The sequence below is a fragment of the Lactuca sativa genome, chromosome 7 (genome assembly GCF_002870075.4).
Source record: "Lactuca sativa cultivar Salinas chromosome 7, Lsat_Salinas_v11, whole genome shotgun sequence".
Taxonomy (NCBI): Eukaryota; Viridiplantae; Streptophyta; class Magnoliopsida; order Asterales; family Asteraceae; genus Lactuca; species Lactuca sativa.
Window position 1 is genome coordinate 167,923,915 of NC_056629.2, and position 12,173 is coordinate 167,936,087.

At 35.7% G+C, this 12,173-nt stretch overlaps 1 protein-coding gene across 1 annotated transcript; it reads right to left on the minus strand.

Annotated features, from left to right (window-relative positions):
- Positions 1–11,269: 11,269 nt before the first annotated feature.
- Positions 11,270–11,920, minus strand: LOC111919112 (uncharacterized). Its single transcript, XM_023914726.1, has one exon. It carries the CDS (start codon positions 11,918–11,920, stop codon positions 11,270–11,272), a length of 651 nt encoding a protein of 216 aa, XP_023770494.1.
- Positions 11,921–12,173: the final 253 nt, after the last annotated feature.

The following is a 12,173-nucleotide window of genomic DNA, read 5'->3' on the forward strand; positions in this document are numbered from 1 at the left end:
AATTCCCAATCTTAGTTACTTTAGGAAAATGTGAATTTGGTGCTAGCCCATGGAATTCACACTTTGTACCTTACCAAGTCGTTGGTGGAGCGTGTGTGGTTAACCGGCACACTAACTTGGACTAGTAAGGATCACGAAGGGTGACTTAATGTTTGTCATAGATCAATGGAGCGTGTGTGGTTAACCGGCACATTGATTGGGTAATAATATTAAGGGTGCCAAGTGAATTGGTATGGTTATTCACACCTTGTTTTGTGATCCTCGGCATCCCGGTCACAAAATTTGAGAGGGCACACTCGAGATTCAAACATGCCATTGAAAAGTTCAATGAATCTCAAAAGTTCTAGGAATTTCAAATCCAATTAAAACCTATTAAATTATTTCGTTTTTTTATAGTGGAAATTGGTGAATCGTCATTCGCCTACCTTCAAATATTTTATAGCTTGGATTACGGCATCCCTCTTCCAAATTATAAAATATTGTGTTGTGTCCTAGCCTTAATATTTCATATTGGGTGTTATATTAAGGACTTTGAATCAACTAACTTGATTTTCTCCCATTATAGATGTCTGGTTCAGACAACTATGATCTTCCCAAATCTCTTGAAGATGGTGTCCCTGCTTCACTTCCTCCACCTCCTCCAACTATTCTCCCTCACCCATCAGTTCTTGAAAAGTTTAAAGTCACTCAATCCCTATTGGCAAGCATAGTCTATGTGTACTCACATTTTGGAGATAAAGTCACATATTGACAAGCCGGGAGAGTTGGGTGTCAAAGTCCTGTGAAAGTTGGATGTTCAATCACTTTCTTAGTAACATAGTGAGTCTCTTTGGGACTACTATGAGGCAGACTATGACATGACCCTTAATGATGTTATCTACTTTCTTCGTGTTGTGGAATCAGCAATGATTTGGAACACCAATAAAGCAAATTTGATTAAAAGAACAACTTCCCAAGTCTACATGGACATTGACAATGGTAGCATTGGATATCTAGAAAAGGATTTCTCTTCCCAATGGAAAGGGATCGGCTATAGTCAACTCGGTTGACCAAATAGTAAAGAGAAAGGCAAATTCTGAGATAGTCTCATGTGCCATTACCAAAGGGTCCATGTGTTTTGTTGCCAAAGGGAGGGGCATTGGTTGCGAAGCTGCCCTATTCACCTGAAAGGTCATAAGGTTGATCAAGTCAAGAGGTTTGACTCTACTTCGGGTAAAGTCCACTGTCTAACTCTATTAAGTTCCTATTTGGAGATTCTTATTACATAATGTGAATGGGTCACATGCTGATGTTTTTAAGAATCAAAGAAAAGATAGGAAGCTTAAAGTAAGTATATGTTGATTCTGATTGCAAAGGTGGGTTTCGATCGCATGGCTCGGCAATCAGAATTTTGAGCTGTTGCTTAAGAGTTATAATATATTGCTTATGAATAGATAACAACAAGGTTTTCATGTGGATTGTAAGGATAAGTTTTTCCGCAAAGTTTTAAAATAAAAGAAAAAAAGGGTTTTAATTTTATTTATTTTAAAAAATATCCTTACAATGGCATCTGTGGAAAAATTGTTGCTTATATGTTTCCAGTAATAGCAATATTGGAAAGTGGATTTGATTCTTTCATTTGTGGTAGTGTCTGAATTTACCAAATGAAGAAAGTTTTTCACCACCCAAGTTTCAATTGGACAGAAACTTGGAATCATACAAGTTGTATTGTATGATGAATGAAAATTTTCATCTTTGAAAATTAAGACTAATTCTTTGATCACATGTATATGTGAGTCAATTGAAGGACTAAGGAATTAGGTACACTGGGTGTGCGCTGGTCAAGGTCCACCACAAAGCACTACTAGAAAAACAGCCTTTTACGACGCTCATTGCGCGTCGTAAAAGGATCAGACGACGCGCAAATGCGCGTCAAGGAAGGCCCTGTCATAAAGAGAGACGACGCACTTTTGCGCGTCGTCTATAGACGACGCGCATTTACGACGCGCAATTACGACGCACAATGCGTATCAAGGAAGGCCATGTCATAAAGGAAGATGACACGCATTCGCGTGTCGTAACCTTACGACGCGCGTGTTAATGACACGCAATGCGTATCAAGGAAGTCACTGTCAAGAAAGGCCATGTCATAAATGAAGATGACACACATTTTTGCGTATCGTAATTTTATATGTTTAAAAAAATATTATTTATAGATTTACTAATTTTCAAATTAAATTTGCATTTAATGTCTCATAATAAATAAAATATCATATACGAAAATACAATCCATTACATAAAATTTAATATATATCATACAAATAATCATTTCATGGAAAGATAAAACAAATCAATAAAAGTTGTAACGAAATTTACAAACGAATTAGATACAAGAAATATGAAAAACTTGAAATCCCTAAAATTAATAGTTCTAACAAAAGCTTCACGTGAGATACATACAGTTGGACCAGTAAGCAAGGATGTTCCAGAATCCACAATAGCAGCACAAGAACACATACACGATATCTTCTGCAAGAAGGTGCCGGTCCAAAACTACTGTTGAAGGTTGCCATGATAGATGTTAAGATTTAATCATAACAAGAAACCAATCAGTGTCTATAATAAGCTAGAAAACAAGCAACCAATAAACAAAATAAGCAACTAATTAAGTCAAACTATGACTATGCATACAAATTGGTAGCAAACAAGTAAATAAATGAAGAAAGTTACCTTCCATTGAAATGGATTAACAAGTTCAACATATTTCCCATGGCCTAAAGAAGGTAAGTCAACACGAGAAGGAATATAGTCAACACGAACAACAACATGCCACTCTTTTGTAACAATGTAAGAATTAAGTGTAAAAGTTAATACAAAAGCTGTAAATCATGAAATGCTCATAAAAAATCTAAATCTCTTCAAAGATACCTCATATGTAGTAACTCCAACCCCAACTATCTCTAACTTTTCCCACTCTTTTTTAACAACTGGAAAACAGGATTCATATATTGCAGAAAATTGACCAAGATCTGAACCAATATCAGAGAAAATGAAGTAATCAAAATGTGCACATGTACACATGGAAGTTTAGTAAGGATAAAACTGGAATAGACAAACTTACCTTTCTCAAGATCTTATCACCAACTCCACTTGGTTGGCCAAGGTCTGCAATCTCCCATAGTGGACTATCAAGTAGTATCCTTATGACATTTTCATCCAGAAAAGGAAACCTTGCCTGAAGTGACCAAACCACACATGTCCATTCAAATTCAATCCAACTAAATGTGTAATGTAATGTGTTTCTTTCTGGACTTAACACATAAAGAACTGAACGACTTAACAAACAAGCAAGTGGTACCTCTTTGCCATTATCAGCGATGCATCTATCATCTCTACCTAGGTTTCTCTTCCATATTCTCTGCATATCTAACTTCATTTCCTTATTTAGACCACCCCAACTAAACATATCAACAAATAATCATCAAAAGTTACTTCAGTATTTTATCTTGCTTCTTTTACAGTATGAGATAATACTGATTAATAAGAAGTAACCTGCTTTCTCTGAACTTAGTTCTATGGCGCCCATACCCACCACACTGCTCATCTGCACCAGAACCAACCAATAGGATCCTGGAATCAGACTTGTATTTAACCTTTAAATTATTATTTCCATTTATTTCTTCACTCACACACCCATCACCACCAGCTGCCAACCAAAAGGCAATCCCAATATTAAGGTCTTGTAACACCAAAAATAAGTTAAAAGACTTTCATGAAACCTTATAATAACATTAAAATTTAAAAAGAAAATGTGCAATTAACAGATCAATGTACCATGTATGTATTTGAAGGATAAATAAGTGACAAGACACTTTTTGTCTCCATGGTCAATTTCGACAATTCTGCATCTATTTCTACTAGATTCCATCTGCATTCAAAATTTGTTTGTATTATGAAAGAACTACAATAAAGTCAAAGTCAGAGGGTACTAAAAAAAAGTCAAAAACGCCAATTACCTTCTCAAAGGGGCAATTTTTCTCAGCTCTTTCACACCAGCCATTGCAAAGATGCATATAATACTGGTCATTACTTTTTAGATTCCCCATTTAAGATAACACTTAATTAAATGAAACTCAGGATTTTGTGAGATTTACATTAAAAGGTTATAAAGAATAATAATAGGTAACATACCAGGTACCGTGTAGGCTCCAAGGGTAAAAAAATATTTGCAACTGCTATCCATACACCATTAAGGGCTAGTGTATATGGCTATATAAATCAGGAGCTTCAATTTTTAGTGCTTCTGCTGCATGTACCATTAACTGATGAAGTTTTGAAAGCTGAAAAAAAAAATTAAATCATTGTCTTGCTTCTTATTTACATGTATTTTGGATGTATAATAATAGGACAATTACAAGTTATATGTAATGTAATTATTAGTGGACAAAAACTGTTGAATCCATATACCTGATGCATTGAGATGAAAACATAACATTGATAGTGTGAGTGTAACCAAATAAAGCTGCAGATGTAAAGCCAGTGAAGATCGTAGCAACTGTTGATGAATACTTTTTCAAAATTGTGTTTGCATGTTATAAATAATAGATATTAAAGTTAGTCTTCCACTATTTATAATCTTTTTATTGTGTAAAAAAACAAATGCTTATAATAATGTTACCAGCATATTTGAAGAAAAAAGAGGATACAATTCCTTGAGCTGCATTGTTCACAATTAAAAGAATGGTAGCTTTTGAATGTCCTTGTAAAATATCAAAGCTTTCAGGACCTGGAAAAAATAATCACATGGAAATAAGGGTTTTCTGTGACTGATTAACATAATTAAAAAAAAGTAAAAGGGTAAAATGGTCAGAGTAAAATCCAAGGGAGTAAGTACCTTTAATAATGATAGTTCCAAGCATGCCTAGGAAGTTGAAAACAGCACCATATCCGTATAAAAACAAATTCTGAAATCCCAATAAGTTCTTCCACCAATCTTCTAAAAAAGTCTGCATATGTTCTCTGGGCAAAATCAAATGTCTATAAAAAAGCACAAGATTTGTAAAATTTAGTGAAAAGCTACTACTGATATTACAAGACTAAAAGGGTATTATACTAAAATTTCATCTACAAGTTTCAATTTCTGTTTGCTTGATTCACAGAGTACTTTGGGTTTGTTTTCCCTCCAAGCTTCCTTGCAGTGAGTTGTACAGCCGCCTGTCATTGCCGCTGATAGTAACTGCTCTTCCTTTTACTGCATCCATCACAAGGGTATATAAGTAATTCCATAACATCTTGAGTAAATTACAAAGTTTTTCCTTGTGTTGTACTTTTTGTTTTCCATATTATCCAAAAACAATTTTTTGTTGTTTTTTGACCATTGTTATCTTTTTCCAAAATCACACATTAAGCCATATCACGTGTTTTGCACACACAAGGGTATTCTCCATGATTTTATAGCATAAATTCTAGGTTAATTCAGAAATACAATAAAGCCAAACCTCTCCAAATTTAATTGCATCTAATGAGGATCCACTTCCAGATTTCCTTGGTTTACTGCCAACCATCATCACATATGTCAGTGAAAATGTTGTGGTAAAAGTAAAATCTAGAGTTTTGTCTAATGATAGAAAGGAAGGTAGCAATAGAACAACCACTTAAATTTTTTAATGTCCTCCCCAACATCACAACATTTTAGAACAAAATCTGTAATTTCGTGTAGCAATAGAACAAGAGTGACGATGAGTTCAGGAAATTGAACCCTTGGATTCGATTTGGAAAGACGGCGACTTCGAAAATTGAACCTGTGTTTAGTTCAAAGCGACATTTGGAGTGGAGATTCTGATATGGAACACCAGCAGCCTGAGCTTGCAATCTAGTCTGCATAATCAGGCAATACATGAAGCCAATCAATTCTCCCAATCAAATCAGGGAAACCAATACAGTTGGCATCGAGATCCACGACCAGAGTATTATAGAGGTCGAGAATGAAATTGGAACTAACATGTGTAAGGAAAATAATCGAGGAAGAAGAGTACCTTTGCGACATCAAGAGGATTTACTATAACTACAGATAGAAAACCGGCTCCATCGGCGGCGAACGCCCTTTCTGATAAACTCAAATTGAAGTCAAGCGACGAATACGTTATCTGATTTAATCAAAATGAAGAAGAATTTTGATTGGGCACATCTGCTCAAAGTTTTTCTCCGGGATGGCGACTGATCCAAGAACTCTTTTGTTGCTAAAGCGCGGTTCCAGTTATGATGCTTCCGAGAAACATGTTGAGATGTAAAAAAAGATGAAAGAGATACTTCCTCCAGATGGAGCCTAAATAAACCTTGGATCAAAGAGATTAGAAGCGATCGATCGTTGTCTCTCACAAGCGAGACAAGCGACGCCGCCACGTCAGACCTATCATCTAGGCTTCCGGTGTACAAAAATCGCGATTTGCTCCCAAATTAAACACAAAATACGTTCATTAGCAGCGATCGGAAAGAGATGAGCCGATGTCAGAGGTGAGTTGAGGTAGATTCGGTAGTGGTGGAGGCGGATTAGGGTTTACAGAGAAAAGGAGGAGGGAAGGAAGGAGTGTTGGTAATTAGGGCAAGAGGGAAAGGAAGAAAAAGGGAGGCGGGCTTTTTAATTTTTTAATATTTCATTCCCCCCAGCTATTAAATGATGGAACGCGCGTTTCCATTAAAATTCATAAAGCGACATCTTCAGACGACACACATTTTATTATAGGCGCCCTCCGTGTTTTTTTTAGACACTAATTTAATGGCTTGCAAAAATGCGCGCCCTAAATTCTTAAAATTTATAGAGAGATGACAATATTTTTAGGTCACATACTTTTGCGTATCGTAAATCGAAGCGTATCATAAATTGCACGTCGTAAAAGGCTGTTTTTCTAGTAGTGAAGATTGATTTGTCATGATTTACTGAAGATTAGTAAATATGATTATACTTATAAGGTTAAGTATAATTCTGTAACATTGGAAAGGTTACAATGTATGACAAAACAAATGAGAAGAATAAAATGAGGTGGAAAGATAAAAGTTTCTTAAATCTGAAAGGATGGGAGAGTACTTTAGTATCATATTTCATGATCATCTTAATGATTATGAAACCATATCACAAATTCATACTCTAAGGACGTCTTAGTGCATTGTTATGGCTAAGAAGAGAGGTCATGAATTGTTGGATTGGTTAAAATCAAGAAGATGAGTCATATTTCGTTCCAAAACAATTCTTAGAGTCATACTCCAAGATTGTAACCTGGAGTGACATAAAGGAAGATTTATTAACACTAGTCAAATGTAAGAGTAAAATGTTTTCTACTCTTGCACATTTGAGATTGGTAAGTTGTGATGTCTTGGATGAGACAAAGACCAACTAAGACCAATTGTGTGAAGTGTTAGTCTTGATAAGAATCCGTGCTATCCCTTGAATATTTGTTTTGTCAAGGAATGGTTCTTGACTGGGGAAACTTATATATCAAGGAGACAGTGGGAGCCTTAAAGATCCCAAAAGAGTTTCAAGATTTAATCAAGAGTAAAACGTGTAATTTATCACTAGCACACGACTTAAGGTTTTCAACCTATCGTGTTGACATAATTCTTATTTCTGTACCTACTTCAAATAAGTTGAATTTGCATGTGAGTTATCAGAGTTCAACTTGGAAGCATTGGTGGGCCTTGTGCTACCAAGGTGACAAGAAACTAAGAATGAACAAGTTTAATCCATGTAAGGCTGAATTTGTCACTAACCTTATCTTGTGATTATGGTTTTGACAAATTCACATGGATAGGAACTCATACACTATAAAATCTAAGTGTCATAAGGTTTCTCTCCGATTCATGAAAATGATGGTGAGGAAACTCTTTCACTAAGTAGATTTTACGTAGATATCAATTGTGTTATTTGCATTTTCAAAAGTCGTTAGTGGAGCATGTGTGGTTAACCGGCACACTAACATGGACTTGTGAGAAATGGCAAAGGTCTAAGAAATTGAGACTATGATTACGACATCCCTTTTCATAGTTCTTGAAATTGCTTAGACACACATGTGAGCTATCTAAGAAAGGGTGTATGAATCTAAATTTCAGAAGTCCAACAGATATCTGGAAATATGTCAGAGCTAATGGGAGCATAAGTGTTATGCTGATAATCATCATGTTAGTGGGAGCATGATTATTACGTTTAGTGTTGCAAGTTAGCAATGTTAATTATAGAAGACAAAAGTTTCAATTCGTGAAGTTGCAGGGGTTGAAAAGTTGTTTTGCTATAATTAAGGGAGATGAAATTATACTTCATTTCAATTCTAGAAGCTTAGATTGAGATTTTAATCATCTTTAGTCAAGGACATATATATGAATTTTATGTCTGAATGGTTCGACTTAAGGAAATTCTATATATATTGCGTTCTCAAAATTCAATTATGACTACGGTATCCCTCTTCATAGTTAAATTTTGAAAACATGGCAAATAAAAAAATATTGTAGCAAAAGACTGGTCTAGTATCATGTCTTTATGTGAGACATCATGAATCGTGTCTCATATGCTTCAGATATAGGATCGATTTCATGTGCTATAATATTCATCTTTTTTAAATTTTCCAAATGCTTAAGGCATTGAGAAGGGAAAAGTCTAGAACTGGATATGACTAAAGTGATTAAGCAATTGTCGAGGACAAATCTGAGGTTCGCCAAAGATTGGTTGCTCAGGGACAGTTGGAAGTATGATGTTGGAAAGGACCATATTGACATATTCTGAAAAGAAGTAACTCTTGTTCGGAAGTGATAGTCAAAATGGGACTATGGAAATGTCTCCATAGGTGGAAGTTATTCAATCTATGTAAGATTAGAAAACCTTAATGCAAGAAGGATGTTCAAAGCAATGTACTTTGAATATGAGACTTCCGTTCCATAGAAGTTGACCTTCTTTGGAATACTCTGTAATGACTGGTGACAAGGTTTTGGTGACTTTGTGCATAATCATTACAAGAGGAACATTGCATAAAAGTTTAAAATCTAACAGTTTTTTTTTTTGGTAAATGATAGGAATCGGGGATTCTCACATTTACAATAAGGATTTGGGATTGTGAAATGAGTATCATTGGAATCATGTTCAATTGATCTACATCACAATGTAAGGATCATAGAAAAACATAGTGTGCATACTTGGAGTATGGCATAACTATTATTTAGAAAAACAAAGTGTACATGCTAGGAGCATGGGACGACTGTTGTTTTTATTCAAGTCTTAAGTTGATTATTTGAAACATTATACAATGAATAATGTGTAATCAATATGGTGATAAATAAAAGGTGGTTCTATTTATATTCAAAAGGGTTCTGAGACCATATTGGATTCGATTATTATTGTGTTTCACTTTGCATGTTTTGACTTCCAGAATAGCTAGGTTATTCTTTCCAAATGACTAAGTTATTTAAACACTCCACAGTTGTTCATATGTTAGAAGTAGGTATGAATCAAGACTGTCATGAATCGAGTTTGTAGATGGCTAAATGGGTTTAGTCATAGCAATGGTTGCTACAACATTCATGAGTGCTCATAAGTTATGAGTATTGGATTAAACCCACGCTCACTTGTATCACTTCATGGAATTTATCTCGAGTGATCGTGAGATGGTAATATCATATAAATCTTCAAACCTAGAGATATGAGTTGTTACCTATGAGTTGGTTGTGCATTGATTGCACGTAAACGCATCAGTAACTTGATGTTATAAAACGTGCCTTTGTGTACAATTCAACAAGTAGTAGAACAAGCATATGAGTCGAAGTTTATCTGTTCCTTCTAGAAATAGAAGCGATATCTGGGCCCCTCGATGATTTTATTGTGACCTATGTACCGGCCGGTCAGAACTAAATTGATGTGTTCGATTAAGTTCTTTGTCAAACAAATCGGAAATCGGGAAACAAACTGTTGGACAATAAGTACGACGTTGTTCCATGTATTTGTCCGGCTGATATCATGAGAACAGAGGATGATATGATCACTTATCTAAAATGGCGCTTCATAGTTCAACAGAGTTTTCGAGAGCTACGATTGCTGGTTGGTTCCTGAAGTAACATACGCAAATATAGTTATTAGACTTATCCAAGTGGGAGTCTGTTGGATAAGGTGTCTAAGTCCATAACTTATTTGGTACATACTTGACCCGACCCGGCATGGTCCATTTGAGTTGCACTTCACCCAAACGATTTATGGATAATTTTATGAGAATTGTATACTTACGATTTATTAATATATTATAAGTTATAATATATTAATATGAAGTCATGTTATTTAATTAGTTTTAGTCTTAAATTAATTATGAATTAATTTAGAGATTAAAAGAAGACTGATTAAATTATGGGCTATTATATTTTATATAGTGTGGGCTAATATTCATTTGTTAATGGGCTAAGCTAATATGAAAGTCCATGGATGATCCATGGAGCTTTTAACCCATGGATCCTTGGAAAGGAAAAGACATGGGTTATTAGGGTTTCACCCTAACCATGCACACTATATAAAGAAGCATATGATGCAAGAAATAAGGCCTAAGCGTAGACACTAGTAGTGTGAGACTTAGTGGTGGCCGATTCCACAAGAAAGTATACTACTCTCTCAAAGTTTTCCAAGTGTTTGTGGTGATTTGTGATTCCATTTGAGGCATTCACACTATTGGTGCTTGGCTCTCAAACTCCAAACAATCAACCATCATCAAAAGGTATGTATTTCTACTAGTACTTTTATGATTCATAATCCTTATGCTATGCTAGTTAGGAAGAAACCTTGGAAGTTATTATTTTCATGTATTTTAGAAGAAAACATAGATCCAAGGTTTATTAGGGTTGCAGGCACACTTAGGAAGTGTTAGATTGCTCAAAACCCAACACTTACACTGAAATACAATTAAGCCCTTTCCTTCTATACGAACTTTTGCTTCATTTCCTAACTTCACATATCCTTAGATTGACTCATTCAGATTCCTGAACCTGCACTTATCTCTAGTAATGTGGTGCACTTATCTATAGTAATGTGGTTACTAGCCCTTGTGTCAAGATACCACATACATGACTGGTTGAAGGTGTTTCCTTGTGATTTTAACTGTGTGGTCACACTTTCTTCATTTAGAAACACTTCAGCATGTTCAAAGGTTGACAAAAGCAAAGTAGGTTCATTGCCATGATGGTCTTGTATTAAATTGTTTTCTTGATTTCTTTCTCTTCTTGGATTCTTGCACTCAGCTGCATAGTGTCCAAACTCCTGGCAGTTATAACATTAGATTCCACTCTTTTCTTGACTACCAGATGCTTGATGGTTCCCTTCCTTTTGATGGTATGAACCCCCTTTACCACAAACACCACGACCACCATTTCTTCCTCTGCCCCTGCCTTGGCCACGTGAGCCTCCAAAAACACCTCTATTCGATTTTTGCTTGGTTTCTCCTTCTGTTTTCTTTTTGTTCCTCTCTGACCATTCCTTATAGGTCAAGAGAAGTTTTCTTTCATCATTCTCTCCATGACCTTTCATCCTCTCTTTGTGGGCCTTCAACCTTCCAATCACTTCCTCGACTAACATTGTTTCTACGTCCCCAAATTGCTCTAGTGTAGAGGCAATTAGAAGAAACTTAGATGGCACAACCCTTAGCAGTTTCTTCACCATATAGGACTCTTCTATGATATCTCCTAAAGTGCGCAAAGTACTCACTGTGTTGATCACCTTCACAACAAACTCATCAACACCTTCCGATTCCTTCATACTTAATGCCTCAAATTCAGTTTTCAATGTCTGAATTCTTGCAATCTTTACTCTATCTGCTCCCACAAACATTGTTTTTAACGCTTCCCAGGCTTCTTTGGTTTTTTTCTTCTCAGCCAAAGATAGTAGAAGATCTTCTAGTATTCCTTGATAGATGACTACAAGCGCCATCTTATCCTTCTTCACTTCTACCACTGTGTTTGATGTCCTAGGTTCCACTGCATCTCACACTCCCTGGGCTTGCATGAAGACCCTCATTTTGTTATCCCATGCAAAGTAATCACTTCGTGATAGCATCGGATAATGGAGAGTGACCAAGCCTTCCTTTTCACCATTGCCATTGTTTCCTATCATTTTTTTTGCGTGGTTGATACTTTGGCATGCACCAGGTTGTGCTCTGATACCAAGTGTTAGCCTTTTACAG

Coding starts and splice junctions, on each gene's coding strand:
- LOC111919112 (XM_023914726.1), bottom strand. CDS start 11,920: ATGGCGCTTGTAGTCATCTATCAAGGAATACTAGAAGATCTTCTACTA.